General features: G+C 46.8%; 1 protein-coding gene across 2 annotated transcripts in view; it reads left to right on the forward strand.

Moving 5' to 3' along the window:
• USP16 (ubiquitin specific peptidase 16) overlaps nt 1-26,173 on the forward strand; it is a 385,832-nt gene that overhangs the window by 172,160 nt on the left and 187,499 nt on the right. For both annotated transcript variants that reach the window (XM_078658388.1, XM_078658387.1), the window contains exon 11: nt 12,408-12,499. In XM_078658388.1, the coding sequence (XP_078514514.1) occupies nt 12,408-12,499 (92 nt within the window). The remainder of the gene's footprint in view (nt 1-12,407; nt 12,500-26,173) is intronic.

The raw sequence follows: 26,173 nt of genomic DNA on the forward strand, positions 1-26,173 counted from the left end.
CCACTTTGCAGTCCACTTTGCTCTATCTAACATCAAGCAAATTGCTGAGAGCAGCCATGGCATGGGAGATTTAATTCATCGGTGGGGTAAACTCGACGTTATGAAGTTTAACCAGCACCTTTTTAACACCCGCCCTGAGAACAGGGATGTCCCACTTAGGGATTTGAACACTGCTGTATCACACTGGCTTACCAACGCGGTAAATACCGCTCTTCCCCCTATCCCGAAACTCTCCAGATCTCATCGCTGCCCGGCACCTTGGTTCTCGGCCAATTTAAAGGCCTTACGAACTAATTGCAAGGCTCTTGAAAGAAAATGGAGGCATTCTTACTCTGCTTCTCGGAAGATTGCCTATAAAGAAGCCTTGAAGGGATACCATTCCCAGTGTAAAGCTATGAGAGCTGCGTATACTGTAAACACAGTAACACAAGCACAGAACTGTCCCCGCACCCTTTTTGAGGTTGTTAAAAAACTGACCGGAGCAGACACCATCCCGACTCCCCCGGCCTTGGAAGAAGTCCAGTGCAATGCTATTGCGGACTTTTTTATTGCCAAGGTCGAGCTCATATATAAATCCATGAGCGCTCCCATGACAGAAAGTGAACATCTACCGGGACCAACCGTCGTGAAAGAATCCCTGTATCCGAAGGCAGCGGTAACTCACTGGCAACTGTTTGATGACACCTCATTTGCCTCGTGCCTGAACAGCGTTAGATCCGGCTCACCGCGTGATCCGGTACCTGCAAAGATCTTAAAGCTGTTGGATCTTGAACCTCGGCGAGTTCTCATGAGACTTCTGAATGCCTCATTAAATGAGTCCCACGTGCTACCGGATTGGAAGCACGCTATGGACCAAGAAGACTGCATTCAAAGAACGACTGGACAACAACGCACACAACAGCAAGGAACTCTTCAACATCGTTAAAGAGCTCTCCAACCCCAACGCCGGAAACAACGACATCACCCCTTCGCAAGACCTCTGCAACTCCCTCGCCTCCTACTTCCACAACAAGATCGCGGACATACACAACAGCTTCAGCACTCAACCGACGCACGCCACAACCGAACCACCGCCCCCCACCACCACCCTCCGCGCCTGGGCCACGATCAGCACCGAAGACACCATCCGCACGATGAACTCCATCCACTCCGGATCTCCAACCGACCCCTGCCCCCACCACGTCTTCAACAAGGCTGACGCTATCATCGCACCCCACCTGAGGGACATCATCAACACCTCCTTCAACACCGCCACCTTCCCGGAGAGCTGGAAGCTCGCCGAACTCAGCTCTCTACTGAAGAAGCCATCAGCCGACCCCACCGACCTCAAGAACTACCGACCCATCTCGCTGCTCCCGTTTCCCGCAAAAGTCATCGAGAAGACCGTCAACAAACAGCTGGCCGCCTTCCTCGAGACGAACGGATCCCTCGACCTCTCGCAGTCTGGCTTCCGGGCCAACCACAGCACCGAGACCGCCCTGATCGCAGCAACCGATGACATCCGAGCCCTGCTCGACAACGGAGAAACAGCGGCCCTCATCCTCCTAGACCTCTCCGCGGCCTTCGACACAGTCTGTCACCGCACCCTAGTACAGCGCCTCAGCAACGTCGGAATCCAGGAGAAGGCACTGGAGTGGATCATCTCCTTCCTCGCCGGAAGGACACAGAGAGTCCGCCTCCCCCCGTTCAGATCAGAAGCCACCGAAGTAATCTGCGGCGTCCCTCAAGGCTCCTCGCTCAGCCCAACCCTCTTCAACGTCTACATGAGTCCCCTCGCAGCCATCGCACGCCAGCACAACCTCAACATCATCTCCTACGCCGACGACACCCAGCTGATCCTCTCCCTCACCAACGACACCGCCAGAGCCAACCTACACGAAGGGATGAAAGAGGTAGCCGAATGGATGAAGAACAGCCGCCTGAAACTGAACTCTGACTAGACGGAAGTCCTCATCTTGGGATCCTCACCCTCCGCCTGGGACGACTCCTGGTGGCCCCCCGCCCTAGGCAGCGCACCCAAACCAACAGACCACGCACGCAACCTGGGCTTCATCCTGGACTCCTCCCTCACCGTGACCAGACAAGTCAACGCCGTCTCCTCATCGTGCTTCAATATCCTACGCATGCTACGCAAGATCTTCCGGTGGATCCCCACCGAGACCAGGAAGACGGTCACCCAGGCCCTCGTCACCAGCCGCCTGGACTACGGCAACGCCCTCTACGCCGGAACCACCGCCAAACTCCAGAAGAGACTCCAGCGGATCCAGAACGCCTCAGCACGACTCATCCTGGACATCCCCCGCCGCAGCCACATCTCCGGACACCTGAGAGACCTGCACTGGCTCCCGGTCAACAAGCGAATCACCTCCCGTCTCCTCACCCACGCACACAAAGCCCTGCACAACCAAGGCCCAGGATACCTCAACAGCCGCCTCAACTTCTACGCTCCCAAACGCCAGCTTTGATCGACCAGCCACGCCCTCGCCGACGTCCCCCGCATCCGAAGAGCCACCACAGGGGGAAGGTCCTTCTCCTACCTCGCCGCCAAGACCTGGAACTCCCTCCCGACCCACATCCGCCTGACCCAGGACCACCTCGCCTTCAGGAAGCAGCTCAAGACCTGGCTGTTCGAGCAGTAGCGGACCCCCTCTCCCCTAGCGCCTTGAGACCCTCCGGGTGAGTAGTGCGCTATACAAATGCTGTGATTGATTGATTGATGGTGGTCCCTCTCCTAAAAAAGGCCGGAGCTGATATGTCCAACCTCGCCAACTTCAGACCGATATCCCTGTTGCCCGTTCTATCTAAAGTGTTGGAGAGGCACGTGAACATTCAGCTTACCCATCTTGCAGAAAATCAGAACTTTTTACATCCGTCCCAGTCCGGCTTTCGTGCGCATTATTCCACCGAGACTGCGCTACTCGGGGTAACGGAGAGGTTACGACACGGTATCGATCGCGGGGAAACTTTTGCCCTCATCCTTTTGGATTTGAGTGCGGCGTTCGATACCGTGTCTCATTCCATCTTATTGAAATCTCTCCGGTCCCTGGGAGTAGATGGTCCTGCATTGGCCTGGATTGCCTCCTTTCTAAGTGAGCGCACTTTCCAGGTCTTCTCCACGAAAGCCGCATCTGATATTCGTCCTTCGGCGTATGGCGTCCCTCAGGGGTCCATTCTCAGCCCGTTGTTATTATTTAATATTTACATCAAACCTCTAGCTTCCATCGTAGAGGATGCTGGGCTGACTATTTTTTCATACGCCGATGACACACAAATTGTTTTCTCCCTCTCCAGCACTGAAGGCAACAGTGTATCTAATCTGAAAATTGGATTGTCACGCGTGGCTGAGTGGATGCAGAGGCATCTCCTCAAGCTAAACGGTGACAAGACCGAGATTGTCATCTTGGGGAAACACAAAGAGCTTTGGGGCCCGCAACACTGGCCTGGTGCCATGGGTCCCCTTCCTCAACCGGTCCCCGTGGTTTGCAACCTCGGATTCCTCATAGATGACAAGCTCTCTATGAGGCAACAGGCTACCAAGGTGGCTGCCACCTGTTTTTCCACCTTGAGATGGCTCCAGAAAATTCTTTGGATGTTGCCATATGTCACCAGGAGAACCGTTGTCCAGTCGCTTGTAACATCTCGCCTGGACTATGGCAACGTCCTCTACCTTGGCGCCGATGCTGCGACCATAAATAAATTGCAGGTAGTGCAGAATTCATCGGCTCGACTTCTATGTAACATCCCTAGGAGATCTTCGGCCACCCAGGCTCTCCGTGCTTTACATTGGCTCAAGGTCCCGAGCCGCATTAAGTTCAAAGCCCTATGCTATCTTTTTAAAATCAAGCAGGGCTCAGCCCCTCTGTATCTTCAGAACCTTGTCCAACCTTACAGGCATAGCCGTACATTAAGATCTTCGGCTAACTGTGACTTTGTCATTCCAAGATTCAAACTTGCGAAGATGGGGGGAAGATCTTTTTCCCACCTAGGTCCCAAATCTTGGAATGCGCTACCCACTGCCCTGAAATCCGAGACCAATTTGCTTTGTTTCCGGAAAAAATAAAAAACTTTACTTTTCCAATAGATTTCCGGCCGTTTTTAGCTGTCAATAATGCTGTTGTAAATGTCAATTTTCTTCTTTAGTCTATCCCTTGCGCCGGGAAACCCACTGCGGGTAGCTGTTGCGCATTACAAATTTTAAATAAATAAAAATAAATAAATATGCTAGAAGATAACTTAACAAAGAAGCTAGTACCAACAAGAGACAGCACCACAGCCATTAATGAAGCCCTTCTAGCGTCTGGGGTTGTCTGTTGACTAGCATCTAGCTTCACATCAGACTTTGACACAGTTCATCTGCAGACTGATTCCATTCTGCATTTCAATATCCTCAATCCAATACCAGCCAAGGCATTTCTATATTTTATCAGCTGACCAGCGCTACTGCCTATGGGATTTCCTACCTCTGCATGTTGTGTTTTGTATCATTTCCTTTATAGGCTGTAATCAGAATTTTTGAAATCTTGCATCTCTTGCCTTAATTTACAGAAACTGTTATTTATTTTCATTGTTCCTTTCAACTGTCAGCAGTTCTCCCTTAAGACAGAAATTGGATAACCTTATGTACGTAGTTTGGCTTAATTTGTGAAGATTATACTTATTTAGCCTTAAATTATTTTGATCACCATTATGTCATAGCTTACTTGGATAATTATTCGAAATAAGTTCATGAAAGCGTTGTCTTGTTAGCAACCTGTGAGGGCCAAGGAAGGCACCCTGAAGACTGACAGGTAATTGCAGATTATGTAGTTGCTTCCTCATCATTTTATGGGACAGGTTCTGTTTGGAAGTTTTCTAGTACAGGCACTATTTCAGAGAGAGAAATCTAGCAGACCTTTCTCTTTTACACCAGAACATTTATTTAGCCTGTACATTCTGACTTATCTGTTTGCCAAATCACCCCCCTCTATTCAAGTCCACAATATTTATAAGGTTTTTGAAGGAGCTGTTGTACATGTACTTCCCCTTTTATTATGATCCTAGGCCCGTAATTTGGTTCTAACCTTGATGGGTTCTCTGTTCGATCTCATGTGTAGCTGCCAATTATGGCTTTTAATGTGCAAAACATTGTTTTTGGTGGCCATCACTTTGATGCCCCAGTTAATTGCAAGCAGTGGGTGTCCGACCTCCCTCCCTTTTGAGAACAAGAGTGGGTTTTCTTCCGAAAGCTGCTATACCTGCCAAACGGGGCAGTCCATTACGCTTTTCATATTTTTCCCTCTGCTCCATCCCACCAAGGATGAGAGACTTCCTAGACTAAAGCCTTGTAGCGCGGTCAGCTACCAGCAGGACGAATGATTTCTTAAATGGTCATATTTTTGTCTGGAAGTATGGAACAAGAAGGGCAAAGCATCCCTGAAAAGGGCCCTCTCTCAGGGCAGTGTGCTTTGTATTAAAATCAGTAACTAATGCCCTTGCCAAAAAAAAAAAACCTCCTGAAGGAACACTAGTTCATTTTACCAGAGCTAATGTGTCTTCTTCGATCAGAGGGGCGCCAACCAGAAATTTGCCATCGGACGACATTGGCAAAGGATGGCCATTTTACCTGATTCTGTGCTGCATACCATTATTATGTGACCATTCTTTCAGACCCAACACTTGCGAGGGGCATTGCTAAGATATCAATTCAAAAGGTGAAAAATCTGCAGATAGAAGTATTCCTCAGAAGAACAAGTTGCTTACCTTCGATAACCATGATTCTGGTGAAGTACCAGTCCAGCACGCCTCCCTGTACTGAGCCTGGCCATAGTCTTCTCAATAATAAGATTTCAAGTTAGATTGTTGCACTGCATATCCACTGTTGGATTACTGCTGGCCTTGGCCTTGTCTGTCTTGAAGGGCTTTGAAAAAATGGACAAGGAACTGACATCAAGATGCCGGGATAGTGCTATGTGACTCCAGTGATGTCATGCCCGGCTGACAACCTATAGCATGTTTGTGTTTTTTGCCTTAAGCTACACTCCGTGGCGGACACTGGGAGGTCAAACTTACTATCAACCCAAGTGGTAGAATTTGTGGAGAAAATGCAACTCTTCCCCCTAATGGTCCTGCAAGGGCCATAAGCCACGAGGCCTCTTTACTATTCTAATTTCACTTTTCACCAAGTGTTTTACAAAAGGATTGAAAACTAACAATTGTGCTGTGAAAGTTCTGCCTTGATGGCGCTGCTCAAGGCATAAATACTAGGCCTGGGTGGTAAATTCCGTTCCGCTCGCGGAATTTGGGTAATTTCGTGTTCCCCCCCAAAATTCTGCAGCTTTGTGGAATTTTTTGCTTGTTCGTGCTTTCAAAATGCATCGCGAATGGACAGAACAAGCAATTCCGCATGTTCGCTGAACTTTTGCGTGCTCGCAGAGATTTTTTACCGTTTCGCGGAGCTTTGCGTAGCGCGACTACGCAAATTCCGCCAACCCCTAATAAATACTAGGAATACCTAAGTGATGCTACTGGTGCAGGAGAGCAATTGCAAAATTACCACATCTTGTCTGTCACGTGGGTAAATTGAAAAGGTAAGGAATCTGAAGGTAGATAATGTCCACCAAAAGATCATTATCGGAGGTAAGTAACTTGTTCTTCGAAGTCCAAAGACCTCTCCATTGACTAAATACGGTTTAAAGAAAGTGACAGTAATAATAAAAATAACTTGTTTATATTGCGCTTCATACAGCACTTCCTCGATTTTAAGCTTTGTAGTAACAGATGGTACTATTACCAAATCTAATGGTACTCAATTTATTTCACTTGGATGAAATGTGGAGATGTTTTGCAGGATTCAAACTTGCGGCGTGCAGGACCCTAGGTGTCAATTGCAAGCATTGAACATCCGGCTCGGTCATTGTCTTCTAAATGGTATAGAGCCAAAAAATATATTGGCTTAATGGAATGACCTAAGTAATCTAAAAACTAATCAGCAGAATTGTCTACAGCTATGTACAATTGGATAATTCAACAAAGAACAATAAAAAACACCCACTCAATCATAGAAAGTGTTTTATCCCTTATTTAGTAAGGGAGAAAAGTATGCAGGATTAAGGGCAGAGGTATGAGGGTATAGGGAGAAGTCACCGCACAGTGATGTTGGTAGGTTACTACTGTATGGAAGGATTCGAGAAGTAGGGAGCAAACATGGATATAGGTGCTAAAATACAGGCAGAGAGGTACAAGGGCTAGTAGGGGGGCAGAGGTACTAGGTTTAGGTAGTTGAAGCAGCAAAAGTATGTCCCAGCATTGGGTGTAGGCATTGACTGAGGACCTATGGCCTAGGTAGACGTAGACATTTAAGGCATAGACAGAGTTAAAGGTGACAGATTAGGGATAGAGGTTGGAACAGAGGTAAAGGCACTAGAATAGCTGCAGGGGTAAATGTATTAAGTTATTGATGAGGATAGTAGTAGGAGTATATATGTAAGTGGAATAATGTTAGGGTTTGATCTATTATGGTATAGGTGTGAGTGTATGTACTAGGGCAGCGGTTCCCAAACAGGTCCGCGGACACCCAGGGGTCCGTGGCACATTCACAAGGGGTCCACAGACAGCATTTTTAAAAGCACTGCAAAGTTCCTTGTATAACCAGCAGTTTTCGGGCAACAATGAAAGTGTTGAGTTAACTCTGAGGATTAATGTATCTGCTGGATAGATATGGCAGTTGTATCTAGTGGCAGCTATGACCCATCTGTGGTAGCACAGATGGCTAATATGCCTGCTACATAGATTGTGTACCATGCATTTTAAAGAACCGCATTTTATTAACATTGCTCAATGGGTTACTGCTTTTGTCACAGAGATTCTTTTGTTGCTCTGCAGTTCATGAGTTACAATCGTAATCTAGCACAGTGAGCTATGAACTACCATCAAAGAGCTGCATGCAAACTGCATGGTACAACTTGGGTATGCTTTTTTCCCAGTCTTTCAATATCCTGATGCTGCTAAAAAGTTTTATTTGGGTAACAATAAATTCTTATTATTAAAGTCGGTGCTAACCACTGTGTTATGATCAGAATCCTGAGTCTGTGTTTCTCCAGACCAAGCACTCTTAAAAATGCCTACCAGTATGGATGGCATGTGAATCCTACACCTTGTAGTCCCCTGTACTTTATGTAACATTTTCTATACATGTGTACCTAGAGAAAGCTTCTCCAGAACATGTTTATTAAATGAGTTTTTCGTCATAATAACACATAACTAGAAAATACTAACAAATGTGAGTACAGAGTCCAAATAGGTGGTTTTGGCTGCGTCTTCATGTTTCTACATGCTTAGTAGAGATTCATAGTCATTTTTATTGCGGAGAAGTGGGTTAGTGTCACAAAAACGTTTGTTAAAGCAGGTTTCATCATATAAGTTGGCACAATGGGGTTCATTCATATAAATACAAATCATGTCAATTTTACCTTCAGTGGCAGTCTTGTGTTTAAGATTTTTACAGTGCTTACACATTGACATGGCAACATAAGAATCACTACAGCATCCATTTACAAGGCCTATTCCTTGTTACTAATACCGGAACTGTGTACAAGGCAGCATCTGAAGATGCCGAAATTCCGGCGTCTCTGAACGAGGCCAATGTGATCTCCCTGCTGAAACCAGGCAGGGAATCGGGCGAGCTAGGATCGTACAGACCTTTGGCGCTCCTTAACACAGATTACAAGATCTTGGCGGCGACATTAGCTCGGAGACTCGCACCCCTAGTTCCCACACTAGTGCACTCTGACCAGAACGGCTTTGTGCCCACCCGCAGTACGTCTTACAACATACGCCGCTTCTTCAGAGTCCAACGCTATGCGACCTCCAACTGGCCACTCTCGGGGTGTATAATACTTGATCTGGAAAAGGCGTTTGACTCGGTGGAGTGGCCCTTTCTCCTCCAAGTGCTCGAAAAGTATGAGCTGGGCGACGCCTATATTCAGATGGTGGGGCTCCTCTACCAGGCGCCCGAGGTGCGAGTCCGGACTGGGCGGCTATTCTCTGACAGAATGAGGATTGGGAGAGGCACCAGGCAGGGATGTCCCCTCTCTCCCCTGATATTCGCACTCGTGATGGAGCCATTGGCGGAACTGCTCCGGACCTCCGGTGCCGCCTGGGGCATCCCACTGGCAGATGGAACCCACTCGGTGTCTCTGTATGCCGATGACTTACTGTTATATATCAGGGACCTCACCCACATACCTATGACACTCACGGACATCTTTCGAGTGTTTGGGGACATGTCAGGGCTCCGCGTCAACTGGTCGAAATCAGGGGTCTATGCGTTCAGTGACACTATGCCACAATGTGATGTGCGAATGATGGGAGAGAAGCTTCGATGGCACCCGACGGTATTCCGGTACTTGGGGATCCACATATATCGGGACCCCGTTGATCTCCTAGAGGGCAACCTCGTGAGAGCCATCTCCTCGCTGTCAGCCCAGGTCACGTTCTGGAACTCCCTCCCATTGAATGTGCCAGCCCGTGTGGCGCTGACGAAGATGATAATGCTCCCCCGGCTCCTCTACTTTTATGCTAACCTTCCGGTGTATGTGCCGACACGCATATTCAAGGGGTTGGAAGCCCTCACCAGGCGCCTTATCTGGAATAAAGGGCGCCCCCGGGTGGCATTGAGGACCCTCTTTGCGGCCACGGAATCTGGAGGCCTGGCGGTTCCCAATCAGGAACTATATTACCTAGCGGCCCAGCTGCAGTGGGTTGCCTATTGGCTGAGTGGCAAGAACCTGATGGACACGGCCACGGAGGACACTACCTTGTCCCCAACTCAGGTGCTGACGCTCTTCCACCCCCTGACGCGGGGCCGGCCTCCCAACCAGGTCCATTTAGCTGTCGCAAGGCAGTGCTTTATGCGAAGCCTAAGACTCACCAAAAGCACAGTGCCATATGCCCCGAACCTACCGCTGCTGGGGGCCCCCTGGGGGAATGGCGTGCTATCTTCACCCGTGCTACGCAGTTGGACTGCGACAGACCTGGACAGTCTAGGTGACTTGTATAGTGACGGGGAGCTACTGTCCTTCGAGACTCTGACCGCCGACACAGGTCTGCCGGCGGGACAGTTTCTGACGCACGCGAGGCTTCTCCGAGTGCTGACGGAGACATGGGGAGACCTGACTCATGAACCGACCACACATATGCTCATACAGTACCTACATGTAATGGGCGATGGTTCCCATCTGGTGCACTGGCTGGCACAGGCGCTACACTATCATACTCAATTCTCCTCTCAACGACTGAGAGAGAAATGGACGGCCGACCGAGGTAGCGAATGGACGGACAAACAGTGGGCCGCAGTACTGGCTGGCGCAAGGAACATTCCCCGTAATGCGAGATTTAAGATCATCCAATATTACATAATACACCGTGCGTATTTATCCCCGGACAAACTGAATCGTTACTTTGGCCTCGCCTCTTCGGCGTGTCCCAGGTGCGGACTCCTGAACTCGGGTCTGCTACACGCACTCTGGAGTTGCACTCACCTCACCATGTACTGGTCGGCGGTCACTGACACGTTGGCGGCGGCCACGGGCGATACCCTTCCCAAGACATGGGAAGTGTGCCTACTGGGACTCTACAAGAGAACCAAGCAGACCAAACTACAGGCACGTTTCTGGGACCTGGGGCTTATTACGGCTAAGCGGCTCATCACGAAACGCTGGAAGAATACTGCCCCCCCGCGACCTGCAGACTGGCGTCGCTCATTTGCCAACTGGGCTAGCGCAGAGAGTGTGACTTTACACAGGGAAGAGACGGCAGGCCTCCGTATGTACCCAATTGCCCAAGGGTGGGACACTACCCTGACTGCATACCATCAGGCTTGTACCCAGGCTGGTATTGCATGACCGCTTCGTTGCGGACCAGTGATAGACCAGTCGCCCCCCACCCCGGCGTGCGGCTCCCCCCCCCTCCCCCCTCCCCCCCCCAGCAGCCGTTGGGGTAACGCCCAACAAAGTCTACTTGCTATCATTCCCTCTTACCGCCATATGGCCACAGCAATCCTCAATCCACGGCCACTCCCACCCCCACCCCCGCACAGTCCAGATTTGGCGTCGCACACGCCGTTAGGGTCACTGATACACTACTATACACGCTAACACTAGTCCGATTGTTGTTGAAGTGTTTTCGCTCCTATCTTCGTTATTTCCCCATTGTTTCTCTTGATTGGCAGTTAGCTTGTTTCTGCTGTACTCACGATGATGTTAACCTTCCCCGCCCCGACGGGTTCCCTAAGCAAGCGCTTAGATACCGTGTCGGTGATTTGCGCTATATAAATACATGTACAAAATACAAAAAAAATACCCTTTCTACAATGTTTCTTGAACACTGCCACGATCACAAGACTGTAGCCCTGTGGCTCATATGGCAATGTGGGATGTGATTCCTGTCTTTAACATCATCCGTGCCAACCAGGGAACACAGCCTAGAATAATCGCTGTTGGCTAACATAACCACCTTGGTCCTTCTGCAGTGCTGAACGCTGCAGGCACTGCAACCCAAGATTTCTCCTGGAACTGACAATTGCGGACTAATGCATCTTCCCTGGCTACTGTTTATTTTCACCTATATGTGACCAACATGTCGAAAATGTTACTGACTGGGTAATGATTGTCGTTTATATGACATTGTATGATCTACTGGCTTATTACTTGTGAAATTAAATAAAATCTGGGACCGTTGGTCTAAAAAAATAAAATAAAATAAGAATCACTACAGCATCCAGCATAGGAGAAAAGCAGTTCAATACAACCTTCTCATTGTAATGCTCAATAATTCTATGTTCTTTACCTGAGCAAAATGTTGAATCAACAGAACATTTGAAAAAAAAACAACAAAACCTTCACCTAACTTATGAACTTGACTTACAGTAAACAATTGCTGTACCTTTGCAACTTCTGACTAGCCTGTATACCGTTGTCTATAGGCACAAAGCTTAGCTACCTCATTTGGTGCCTCAGTTAGATAAGGCAAATTGTTTTGACGTAAAAGACCTTTTGTTGCCTTTATTTTATTTTAGCATGAACTCATCGCACATTGTGACAAATTAACGCACTAGAAAATCAAAAGTGGACAATGTAGTCAACTGTACTTTAAAATAATTTATCATGAGATAACATCCCATCTAGCATAGAGCATTATAACTGAAAATATTTTTGCTGAAATATATTGATCTATTTTGATTATTCAGTTTGTAGTGAAGTATATGAACATAATAGCTGTAACAAAGCATTTCTGTAATTGTGCTAGGTAATTGTGAAAGCATGAACACATTTTATTGTTTGCCGTGTATAAAGGTGACTGTTGAAGTTGACACGTCCTTTTACAATGGCATTGTAAAAGATAAGTTTCTCATGTTTTGTAATTGCTTTTAGAATATGAAAAGAGAAGAGCCATTCCCAACTTTGTGGATCGAATATTTGGTGGTGAACTCAGTAGCACAATAATGTGTGATGAATGCAGAACTGTGAGTACATAGAACTATATTGCTATTAGAACTTGATCAACAGTGTTTTCAGAGAAGTGGAAAGGAAACCATTGCCCGTGATCAACAGTAATCACTAGTACCAAAGAGAGGGACTGTGTGCTTGTGTTGCGGTTTTTGCCTTGTGGAAAAGCTTTTGCTGAATGCAGCAGTTCTCTGGTAGTTATACTGGCAAGCAATTGATCAAAGCTATTATCCTGATCTGTTTAAAGGCAGTAGGCCTGACTTATCATGAAAAGCATTTTTGAAAGCAAAGTCAATGGTCCTTCCTAGAGTCTATTGTCGTTATACTGTGTTGTAGTCTACAATTTTTTTACATGGAATCTTTTATATTACCATAGCAGGAAAGTGCTTTGGGGTTGTTTACCCTGTAAGATAGTTCCTAGAGTAGAATATTTCTGTTTGAGAATCCTTGTTATGCCATGCTACCACACCTCCAAACTCTCCTGCACGTCATCTGCCAGATTATGAATTCATTTGTTGTCTGGCGGGCGGTGCTTTTGCGGTCCTGTGGCGGTGACTTTCAAAGGCTCATATCTGAGCCTTAGAAAGGCACCACAATGGGAGTATTAAAGCACGTTCCTGCACGGCATGGACTATAAAGTCCATGCTGTGCAGGAACTGGAAGTGCATGCAGACTGGGGGAGGGGGGCACCTTGTGCTCCCTCGCATGCATCCCCTGGCCCAGAGGCAACAGGGTGCCCTTTAGGGCCCCTTAGTTTCCTCACTTCCACCCTTTTCATGGCAGGCTCACTGCCATGGTAAAGGGTGGATGTAAGAAAGCTGGTAATATGTTTGGTGATGCCGCAGCGGCACTGCCAGTATATTGCGGTCTCACACCGCTGCTGCACCTCAGAGGGAGTATGGATTCATGGTGGTTGCAGTGGTACTTCAAACTCATAATTAGTCTCTTAGATACATGAAGCTGATTGTGCTTCCATTCCATGCTTCATTTTATCTGTGCCGCAGCTGTCTTTGAAACAGGCTTTGCGTGTGTCTGTAATGGAGCTTCACAATCTCAACAAACAGCCTGATTGCTCTCCATGATGTCGGTTACATCACAGTGGTGGATGTCCTCAGCCTCAAAGTCAGCTGGGACTTTAACTTAGACCCTAGCTTCACATACCTTGACTTAAAAGGTCTGTTGCCAGGTAATCTTAATTTTTTGTCCTCTTTAGCAACGATGCAGGAGCCCCCCACCTCCCCTTCCTCCACTATTTGATCTGTAAACTGCAGAAGGGCATGGGAGAGAGAGCTTATGTCCCTAGTGGTGCACGATAATCAAGTGCATGCACTTTGCCTGTGCATCTTTAGAGAATGATCTTCAAATAGAGATCCACAAACACTAGTTTATGCCCTTGGAGCTGTCAGCCTCCATAAGAAATGTGTTGATAAACACATCAGAGAACTTGGAGAGTCCACTCCCTTCAGTGGAGAAAGGAACAAACAGATTTGTTGACATTGTAATGTCCTCACACAGAAAGAGCATCGAGGCGAACATGCGTTTAATACAGAGAGACAACCGACCAGACAGGGCGAAGTCACTATCTAAAGAGGAAACGTTGGCCTTAATCCGAACATATGACCTATCGGACCACAAGGAGGAAGAGAGAATCCAAACAGTCCCGCTAGACGCTAACAGAACAGCGAGGAAAAACGAGAGAACTTCCAACCCCCACAATCTACAGCACATACAGCTAACACCAAACGAAGCGGAAAATGTGATCGCCAGTAAAAAAGAAAAACACCTATCCTGTCTATTACTCAACTGCCGGTCAGCTACCAAACATGCATCGGACATAGCGGACCTCATCCTCAACAAGGACATCGACCTGGCAATCCTTACAGAAACTTGGCTTACGGAATCCTCATCCCCAACCATGGATCTATTGATACCACCGCAATTCAACGTTCTCAGACTGGATAGACACGGAAAGCTAGGGGGAGGGATAGCATGCATTCATCGATCTGACATAGAGGTTAAACAAATTCAGGCCGACCCGCTGGAATCATGTGAGTATCTTGGTCTTAACATAAGATCATCCAACACTCAATGGTGCAACCTGCATACTTTCTACCACCCACCAGGAGATAACACAAAGTTTATAGCAGAGTTAATGGAGATCATAACAGCCAACTCGAATGACGCTGCCAATAACATATTCCTAGGCGACTTCAACCTGCATTGGGAGAACTGCAATGACAAACTGGTCAACATGCTTAAAGGTTTCCTCACTGAACTAAACCTCACTCAAGCGTGCACACTGCCCACACATTCGAAAGGAGGGACGTTAGACTGGATAATCTCAAGAAACAAAGCTGCTACAATCCACTCCATAACTCCATGTGACTGGTCGGATCATCACGCCATAACTTTCATGATACCTGCAACGAGAAAAGGTAGAACCAGGCAACCTGTCAAGACCAAAAAATGGACTCGAGACACAAAAGAAACAAATATGGAACTACTGGTCAAAAGCTGTGAAAGAGACTTAAAGCCACCCAACGATATGGAAACAGTTAACGAACTGACGGAACATTACATAACAACTGTCGAAAATATCGTTAATACCACCATGCCACTAAAATTGAAACGAATCTCAGAAAAGACAAAAAACCCGTGGTTTAACGAAGGACTAAATGAAGATAGACGCAAATTGAGAATGGCCGAAAGAAAATGGAGGCAACACCCATCAACTCCGGAACTGGAAGCCCTCAGAAAAACAAGGAAACAATATAATAAAAAAATCATCAACTCAAAAAAGGAATTTATAAGAGAAGAACTGGATAATGCCAAAAACAGGCCACGAAAACTATTTGAAATCCTAAAGGAGCAATCAAACAAACTAGCCAAAACAGTGCAAGAACATTCAAAAACATCTCTAAGCTGTGATGATTTCTCCACATTTTTCATGGAAAAGGCCAAAGCACTCGAAATAGAGCTTAAAAATTCGGCATTAAATCTTCCCAACGAACCTTGGGCTACTAACGATGCCAACTCTACAACAGTTTGCACTAAGGCTAAAAACAAGGCGAGCTGGGAAACATTTGAACTGTACGACCAACACACGATTGCCAAGACGCTCTCAGGAATCAAACCTAACAACCACCACCAAGACCCTCTACCTGCAAAATGCGTAAAAGAAATCAATCACATCTTGATTCCAATATGGACCGAAATAATAAATGCGTCACTGTCACAAGGGATCCTTCCAGACTGCCTAAAAACAGGTCAAGTCGTTCCCATAATCAAAAAACCCACAGCAGATACATCAGATCCAAATAACTTTCGCCCAGTGACCAACATCCCTTTACTGGCCAAGTTGACTGAGAAATGTGTGCAGAACCAATTGTGCCAACACATCAACAAATTCTCCTTGTTAGATGAATGCCAATCAGGATTCAGAGCAGGGCACAGCACTGAAACAGCGATTCTCCACATTACTGATGACGCATTACAGGCCCTTGACCAAAATCAAGCATGCTTACTGATTCTCCTGGACTTGTCATCGGCATTTGATACGGTAAATCATGAAGCATTACAGGCCAGGCTACGGGACAGGATGGGAATATCAGGAACAGTGCTGAAATGGTTCGAGTCCTTTTTACAGAACAGAACACAGCGCTTCCTGGTTAACCAATCAATCTCCCCTCCGTGCCCTACCACAATTGGAGTCCCTCAAGGATCGACATTATCCCCAGATCTGTTTAACCTATACGTCGAGCCACTCACAGAAATTCTACAAAAATCTCAAATATCCTATCACATGTATGCAGACGACACGCAAATATACGTAAAGATTGGATCCATAAAAGAATTGGAATTAATGAATGAGACACTAAAAATGACACTTCAATGGTTAATGGCAAACCACCTGAAGCTGAATGCACATAAAACAGAGTTCCTATTAATCTCTCCACCAAAGAGGAATATAGAAATAATGGAATGGATGAAAGTCGTGACTGCGCTAAACTGTACCCCTACCCTTGTCAACTCAGCCAAATCACTAGGAATCATCTTAGATGAGAATCTAGACATGAAAGCCCACATTAACTCAATGGCGAAAAATGCCCGATTTCACTTGAACTACCTAAGAAAATTGAAACCTTTCATCACAGAGTCAGACCTCAAATTGGCAATCCAATCCTTAGTTATCTCGAGGATTGAATATGGGTGCACCACCTTGGCTGGATTACCAAAAATGTCCACAGGACCATTGAAAGCCTGCCTTAACGCTGCAGCAAGACTTATCACCGGAACTAGGAAATATGACCATATATCCCCACACCTGAAAGCATTAAACTGGCTACCATATGAAGCAAGAATCCAAATGAAGTTAGCATGTATCACACATAAAGCATTACACGACAACACCCCAAGATATCTTACAAAGAAAATTCAGTTGTCCGGTGGCAACCGAACATCTAGGAGTGCTGGGGAGCTGCTACTACGACCAGCATTCTTCCGAAAGAAAAAAACTTATGACAGAGCGTTCTCAGGAGCGGCCCCCAGAATATGGAACTCACTCCCTCCAAACATCAGGAAGATCCAGAATCTGGTAACATTCAAACGGGAAGTGAAGAGCCTGCTGATGAATAGATACATTACTTAATGAAGATCACTGATCTTGGATCTGCTATAATACTGCCTTAGTACAGCTCATGTACGCTATCAAAATAGGAGGCTCAGACAATACTATAATGGAATATGTATCCTAGGATATGGGAACAACCCAAAGTCAACAGGAATGGAGATTGGATTGAACAGAAGAACAATATCTTTCATGAACCTATACAGTGCTACCTCATACATGAACCTATACCGTGCTACCTCATATTTGTTATATATACATGTCTTGTATTTTATTTAATCATAGCTTACTTACTTTTGCTAACGTCACATGTGTTACGAATTTATATGTAAATGTAAATGTATTTCGATTTATATAGCGCACGAATCACCCAGGGGTCTCAAGGCGCTTGCTTAGGGAACCCGTCCTGGTATTCCCCTGTGAGATACCCCGGCAGGGTATTCACAAGGTGAAAGCCAGGCATCCCGCCGCGAGGGGCCGTAGTGGAGATTAAGCAAGCTATTGCCCAGAGTCGCAGAGTGTGACCCCGTGAGTCGAGTAGGCACCGGAGCGAGAATTGTCGAGTCCGTGGAATTTTTGAGCCCGAGACCCGCCAAGGTGGGGAATCGAACCCTGGTCCACGGCTGATCTCAGCTTCCGGGTATGCCGCCTCTAACCACTGAGCCACGCTTCTCCGTATGTCATCTACCTCACTGCGATTGCTTGCGATTGCTTGCTAACGACGTATACATATGTAACCGTGTTTCCTTTTACTACCTCATGTTAAGCGCTCTGATACCTACGGGTCTTGTTCGCGCTATACAAAACTTTATAATAAATAAATAAATAAATAAATAAATTGTGTAGGCCCATTACCCTCCAGTGAAGCCTTGTAGAAGTCTAAAGTGACTCTGTGAGAGAGAGGTTTCTAAGCCCTGTCGGTCAGTTTTTCTCTTCTCATCCTCAAGAAAGTCTGTTAATTCAGGCACCCAATGCCAAGCCACTTTTCTGCCATCTCTTAAGAAGTGAGACATTTTTTGAGTGTTTTAGATTAGGTTTGAGGATGTTCAAGGCCATATGGGCCCTGGCTTGAAATGCCTTACATGTGTAGCAAGACACCAGTGATATGGCTGCTTTTAAGCTTGTAGAAGTTGGCCCAACTTTTCAGAAGTAGTGTCAAAGGGAGCATGGATTGATCTGTATCTGTGGATTTCATTGCCCAATCGAAGGGTTCCAAGGTGATCATCTGTAGTCTCTTATGGATAAGGACGTGGGGCCTGATTTAGATCTTGGCTGTATTATTGTTGTCCCTCCGCAGCGGGGGTCCCATGTACTCCGTCAAGATGACAACTGTCCGCCTGCCGTATTTACATTTTGTGGCAATGGTCACTGGTCTTCGGTGCTGGCTAAGAGTACGTCACCGCAACCAGTCGTCAGGATTGCGCCGATCCGATTTAGATATTCCCGTTGCCCCAGTATTGGAACTTTCATATATTCCCATGCTTTGTATCATTCCTCCGTCATCGGAATGGGAGCCTCCGTAAATAGAAAATACCATAGCAGTAGGTACAAAAGAGAAACCTAGGCCTCATTTCATTTTGTAGCCTATCCGCCTCTTTTTGTAAAAGAGACCAAAAAAGTTGTAACTACCAATCAGAATAGCTCACCCCATAGAACCTTGCTGACAGAGCCTCGGAGCCTCAGATTTTCTACCGCACGTTGTGCTAAGGGAGTCTCCTCTGAGCTCTGCTCAGTTTTTTCTTTCTACAGTATCAAAAACAACCTTATTTTTCAACAAAGATGTCGGATAAAGAGAAGAAAGCCTTGTTCAAGGCTTGTGCTACCTGCTCAAAGAAGCGACTGTATGTGGATGACAAGCATACAGATTGTATTTATTGCTTGTACCCGGACCACAAAGCTACGGAATGTAAGATCTCCAGGACCTTCTCTACTAAAACATTGAGGAACAGAGAAGGAAGACTTCTGACATGGCTACAAAAGATGAAGTCTAGAAAGGAGGTCATTTCCAGCGACAGTGAAGATTCCTCTTCGGCTTCCTCTTCAAGGAGATCTAAAAAGAGGGGTAGGTCTTCCCCTTCAACATCTACTGAGCCTCCTTCTAAGACCTCTCAAAAGGCCTCTGATAGGTCTGGTAGGTCTAGTCCCCGAAAATCTCCTCACCGAGGTGCAAAGAAGAAAGTGGGATTGATTTGTGATGTGGTTTCTTCTCAGAAGGGTCTTCTGTTATCTCTTCACCTGCTGGGAAACCAAAAGGTTTTAAAAAACCTTGTTCTCTACCTCAGGATTCGAAGTCTGATAAGAAATCCTGCTCGTCGACGGTGACATCTTCAGGTACGTCGACGACGACGGCGAAAATCCTTCATTCTGTAGTAGGGGATCTCTGTGTATAGTCATAATCTAGTGAATAGCCCCGCCCATGTGCGTGGACCCTGGCAATCAAAAATAATCTCTTAAGTTGTCAGAAGATTGCAGAACTGCGAAGACACTTGAGAGAATTTAAAGACAAATAATGCAGCCTATATTCACAGGCTACACTGTCCAGTACTTCAACTAGAAATTCCACCAAAAAAAACCACAAATAGCACAGCCTGCCCAGTTTCTCCCATAAAGAAACTTGCCTCTACCAGTAAAAGCCACTGGAATGATAGAGAGGAAGGCATGGACAGACAAGCCCCATAGGCTGCCATTATGTGGCTTAAATAGGATACTCTGCCTTTAAAAGAACTTTCCAGAACTTCTTCCAGTATCCCAGAATGCACAGCAGGTCCCTCTTACTTTCAGTTCTTTTTTCCGGCTCCTGCTAACAGGACCCTGGTGCATTGAGCTCTCCCTTTTTCAAGGGTTTATTGGATTTTTGTGCACCTTTGGCTTTAAAAGTGTTTTCAGCTGTGTACTTGGTGTTTCCCTTCACTCCTGTGTATTTGTTCAGGCTTTTTAGGGCCCTAAAATGCCTGCTCTATTCGACAAGTACCCAGCATGTGGAAGGAAGGATGCCAAGACTGATCCACACGACGTCTGCATACTCTGTCTCCCTGAAGCACATGTCCCTGAAGAATGTGACATCTGCCAGACCTTTTCAACAAGGACCCTGAGGGACAGGCTGAAGATTAGGCTTCAAGGCCTAGAGGAGAGACGACTGCAGGCTGCAGGTGGGTCTGGGCAGGCTGGGAAGTTTCCCTCTGCCTCTGCTGAGGCCTCTGGGGGGCTCCCCAGAGGCAGGAAGCCCAGCAAACGGTCCCGGTCTCCGTCGACGTCGATTGCATCGACGACGACGTCGAGAGGGATGACGACGGTGTGTTCCCCATCTCCCCGGGGCTCCGGGTCGAGACAGCGTGGAAGATCGACGTCGAAAGGCCTAGGTAGGCCACCGTCGAGATCACCGCCGACGGCGTCTTCGACGTCAGCGTCGAGCCATCGACGTCGAAGAAGGACCGACAAGCACCGGCGCTCGCCGTCGAAGCGACACCGTGGGTCGCCGTCGAGCAGACGGTCGGCGTCGAGGGGATCCTCGACGTTGAGGACTGCGAGAAAACGGTCGGCGCAGAGGAGTCGTCGACGCTAGTCGTCGAGGACTGACCGTTCGTCGTCGCGGTGGCGACGTTCGACGTCGACGAGGAAGCACTCGACGTCGAGGAGGCGGCGTTCAACGCGGGGTCGACGTTCGACGCCGGAAAAGCGACGCTCGACGTCGAGAAGAAAGAGATCGGCGTCTCTGAGACTTTCCGCCTCTCCCAAGCGGCGTAGAAGGAGTTCTGGCGCCAAAAAGTCACACTGGGTCTGGTGAAGGACGCCGGAGGCGTCGCTCACATACTGGAGGGGCTGGTTCGCAGTCCCCTCCCCGGAAGAAGTCACCGGGCTCGGTGTACTCGGTGGTTTATACACCACCTCGGCCGAAGACGCCCCCGCCTCTTCCTAAGGAGGATCCTCCCATCAATCCTCCGCTACCTCCGTTTCCTCCCGCGAGGCAACCACCGCCAACGGTTCCGCCTCATGGGCCCGCTCCTCGGTCGGAGATACCTCCTGTCCTTCCACCGAGGTCGGTGTCACTGCCTCCGCTCCCTACGCCACCTAAGGGGACCCCAAAACCTAAACCCCAGGATAGGCCACGGAAGACGCCTCCGCGGAAGCCTGCGGAGCGCCTACGTACTGGGAGATCGCGATCACGTTCCAGGAGGAGGGAACGATCGCGCAACAGGTCATCCACGCGGTCGAGACGGCGCCACAGGAGGCACAGGTCTCGTTCGCGGACAAGGTCTTCAGGGACCAGGGACTATTCTCCGACTTTGTCGGAATCACCGGAAACAAGGGTTTCCCCGATTGATGATCTGGTGTCTTTCCAGGACGTCCTTTTACGAGGTGCAGCAAAATTGGGCATCTCGTTGACGGTGCCCCCGCCCAAGACATCTGTGATCTTCGAGATGCTACACCAGAAGCATCTGTCTCGGCCATTACTACCGCTGGTACCGGGCCTGGAAGATCCGGTCGTGGACCTTTTTCTCACCCCGGCGGTGACTAAGGCGGCCCCCTCGAGACTGCAGAAAAAATACCGGGCTCCCGACTCGGATCCGGCTTTTCTAAGGGTGGAACCCCCTCCAGACTCTGTGATTGTGACGGCAGCTCGTAAACAGCATGCCACCACTCCGTCTTCCACAGTTCCACCAGATAAGGAATCTAGGTGGCTGGATTCGTCTGGGAGAAAGGTTTGTGGGACATCGGCGACTTCCATGAAGGCTGCGAGTGCCACCGCCTTGTTGGGGCGGTATGACCGAGCCCTCTGGGAATCTCTACAGCAGTTTGTGGAACATCTGCCGCGTGATAAGAGAGAAGATTTCCAAGAGGTGTTGAATGAGGGGATGTTGGTGGCGAATCAGGTCATCAGTGCTGCAGCCGACTCTTCCCTGCTGGCGGCGCATGGTTTCTGCCATGGGATTAACCAGCGAAGACTCGCCTGGCTCCACCTCATGTCGCTAAAACCTGACGCACAACAAAGGGTGGCCAATCTACCATTCTCTGGCGAAACCTTATTTGGAAAACATGCGGATGACGAAATGGCCCGCATGAAGGCAGAGGCCGAAACGCTCATGGCTGTGGGTTTGGAAATACCCAAGGATAACAAAAAGTCGTACCACCCGTTCCAGAGACGGTTCGGTGGACAGGGCAGAGGGCGTGGCCAGTCTTCAGGACAGCAGCAACAACAGCAGCAGTAGCAGCAGTTCAGAAGACCGTTATATATGGTATATTATTTCTCTTTTGCACGCATTATTTAATTATTATAGATGTAATTATGTCATGTGAATAATTTTGTATTTTATATGTATTCTTTCTCCAATGAAAATTTATATATGTAAGCAATGCTATGAATAAATTATACTTGATAAAAATAAAAAAGATATATATTGGTTAAGGAAAATCCAAAAAAATTGTTGTGTATTTGTCACCTGTTGCATTAAGTTTATGATGTACACGTAGTCAAAATAGTTGTGGCCAACGAGGGAACTTCCTTTTGATTGTATCTTGCTTTTCCCCTCTGTTCCCTGGCCCGATTTTATTTATAGAGGGGGTCCCATCATTACTGCTTTTTGGCATTCGCGGTTTTTTAACCGTGGGATAGGGGTTGTTCATAAAGAATAATTTTTCTAATCATTCACATATCCATTAGGGATATTCATTTTTGTTCCTTTTTTTAAATTATACTATCTTTATACAGGACTTGTTGACACCTGCTCGCTTGTGACTTGCGGCTTATATGATCCTGCTAGGACTGGTGCACAAGGTTAGTCTCTGGTTACCCCTATACTCTGTCGGATAATTGTGTCTTGCAGGGATCATTTCTCTGGACAACTGGTAACATATAGTACTTTCTCAGCACTTCTGGACAATTAGATAGACATTTTACACTAATGGATACATTTGGGTTTTCAGATGATGACTTCAACTCCCTTATGGGTAGAGTTACAGGGGACACAGGCCCCCAACCAGCTCATCAACTCGATAATAGCGAGTGGCAAAATTTATTGAATATGCGCAAGAAACTCAAGCGCATAGAGTCCCATGCATTTTACATGTTTGAGTACCTCAAAGCTGGAGTCATTCCCTCGGGATTGAGGGTACGGAATGCTCCTGCCCTCTTTGTGGAGATCAGAAAATTCCTGGAGCGGTGGTCACTGATTTCAAACCGCTGCTCCAGGGATTGGATGATGCTCATCATTGAAACTGCCAAGGATGTAGCATCTGCCCTGCAGAGAGACATTGACGAATTGGAAGCAAAACTTAATACATCTAACTCTGTGGAGGAAGCCAAGAGCTGCTTAGATAAGATCCAATCTGAAATGAAAGATTTTGACACCTATCTTACCAATAAAAAGACAGAGAAGTTGCGTAAAGATATTAGATGGTTTACGAAGGAGAAAATTTATCCCTATCTTAACCCTAACCATTATCAACAGACAACATCAGGTAACTATAATTCTAACTTTGATGGTCACCAACAAAAAAGATATACCAACTTCTCAGATTCAGGTTCTTCAGGGTCAGATGGGGATAACTACCAGGACCCAAGTGCAGGACAGTACAATTCGAGACCATTCCGGGGAAGAATGAACCAACGACCATTTCATGGACGTGGTTTTTTACCCCGGGGCCAATTTCGAGGGAGGAATGTCAGGTGGCAGGACCAAGGGGCACAACATCAGATGAGCCCTCAACCTCCTCAACAGTATGTCAGGACCCGCAACCAACAATACTGGTGGTAGATGGTTCGGTCGCCACACGTGACTTGGACAGGGAGAATTTACCTATATATAATCTTTCCTCGAAAAATTTGACATCAGAAGATATCCAGGTACTTAGTAGAGGCCTTTCATTTGTGCCCAGTACATGGCTAAATAAATTCAAACTACATGAGGACTTGTTTGCCTTTTTTAGAAAGGTGCGACTGAACAGGTTTTTCCTGAATAGACCGGCTATTGATGAGGACGACAATCTGTCCAAGTGCAAACCACCTTCTACCTTCACCCCCACACTAGACATGGTGGGGGCCGAGGTACGCATTTTTGAACAAAATGTTCTTCGAGATATAGAGCGCATTATCAAGAATCCCCAGAAACCAAAACCGAATCTGTCCAAAATGGAAATCACCTCACTTAATAAACTTAAGGCAGACCCATCCATTATCATTAAACCTTGTGATAAAGGTGGGGGGGTGATGGTATTTGACAAAAATCTATATGACCAGAAAATGTCTGAAATGCTTGCCAGAACAGATCACTATAGACCAGCACAAAGAAGGGAAGTAGAGAGACTGAATCTTTTCATTCAGGAGACAACCCAGGAGGCCTTCAATGAGGGCCACATCTGTGAGAATGAATTATTATTTCTCAATAAGTCTTGCCCCATTATGTCTGCCCTCTATGGCTTACCAAAATCCCATAAATCGGAAACTGATCCCCCTATGCGACCCATTATATCTACAATTGGGTCGTGTACTGAATCCCTCTCCAAATATGTGGATAAATTCCTTTGTCCACTCACACAGAAATATTCCTCGTTCATCCGTGATACGGGCGATATCATTAATAAAATTGAAGGATTGCCATTCAACTCTGGAACTGATATCCTTGTGACGCTCGACATTGAGGCACTTTACACCAATATTCCTCAATGTCGGGCGTTGCAGGCGGTGGCGACCCTCCTTGACAGATATCCAGACAATCGCCCTGACACATTCATCTTACAATGTCTTGAAATTGTTCTTTTGAACAATTTTTTCGAGTACAATGGCGCACTCTATAAACAAATCAAGGGCACCTCAATGGGAGCATCTTGTGCCCCGAGTGTAGCTAATACATTCATGGGCGAGTGGGAATTGTGTAATATCTACAACGAACTGGCACCCTTTTTTGAAAATGTTTTTGTTTGGAGGCGATTTATAGACGATATTTTTTTTGTTTGGAAGGGTACAGTTGATGAGTTGGACTCGTTTGTCCTGTGGCTCAATGCTAGTGACCCTAATCTTAGATTCACAGTAAATCACGACAACTTTAGGGTGGACTTTCTGGACATTAGCATTGAGGGTGACAGTGGATATTTGAAGGTGAGCCTTTTTAGGAAGCCAACGGCCAAAAATACAATTTTAAAATTCGATAGCTTTCATCCAAATTGCCAAAGAGAATCCATACCATTTGGAGAATTTTTACGGATTCGCCGTAATTGTACAGATATGGCATCGTATCACAAACATGGAGATGAATTGAAGGAAAGACTACTCAAACGAGGCTATCCCCATCGTTTAGTACGACATGCGTTCAAAAGAGCCAAATACTACGATAGGGCAGCCCTACTACAGGGATCCAAACGTCCAGAACACAATCGAATAACTTGTGTCATCAATCATTCAACCTTGAATTTTAAGATTAGGAATGTCATAAACAAGAATTGGAGAATTCTAAACACTGATGACCAGGTTCCTGCCCTACCCCTCCCCTTGCTAGCATATAGGAGGAATCAAAACTTGCGGGACTTATTAGTTCACACACGCCAACCCAAAGAAACTCATGTAGGCGTGCAACGCACCATCACAGGACTTCCACCTGTCTTAGGCAACCACAGATGTGGATCATGTCACGCTTGCGACTCTGCTATCACGTCTGACATTGTTGAATATAATGACAAGAAGATCAAACTACGGTACCTGACTAACTGCCGGAGTAAGAATGTCATTTACATTCTATTCTGTAGCTGTGGACTGGCTTACATAGGGGAAACGGGCCGAGAATTTCGCACACGCTTTAGCGAACACAAATCTGCTATCAGGACTGAGAAAACAACAGCACCCCTAGTTGAACATTGTCTTAAAATGAAACATAAGGAGCAGGACATTAAATGGACGATCTTAGAAAAGGTTCAACTCAAACCAGGGCAATCTGCAGACATTACGCGTAAAAAACGCGAAACATTCTGGATATACCATTTTGACTGTGTGAGAGGCGGTCTTAATGAGGAAATATCTTGGTATGTCACACAGTAGGATACGTAGAGCACATGTCTGTCCATCTTTCAGGCCACA

The sequence above is a fragment of the Lissotriton helveticus genome, chromosome 8, assembly GCF_964261635.1.
Source record: "Lissotriton helveticus chromosome 8, aLisHel1.1, whole genome shotgun sequence".
Lineage (NCBI taxonomy): Eukaryota > Metazoa > Chordata > Amphibia > Caudata > Salamandridae > Lissotriton > Lissotriton helveticus.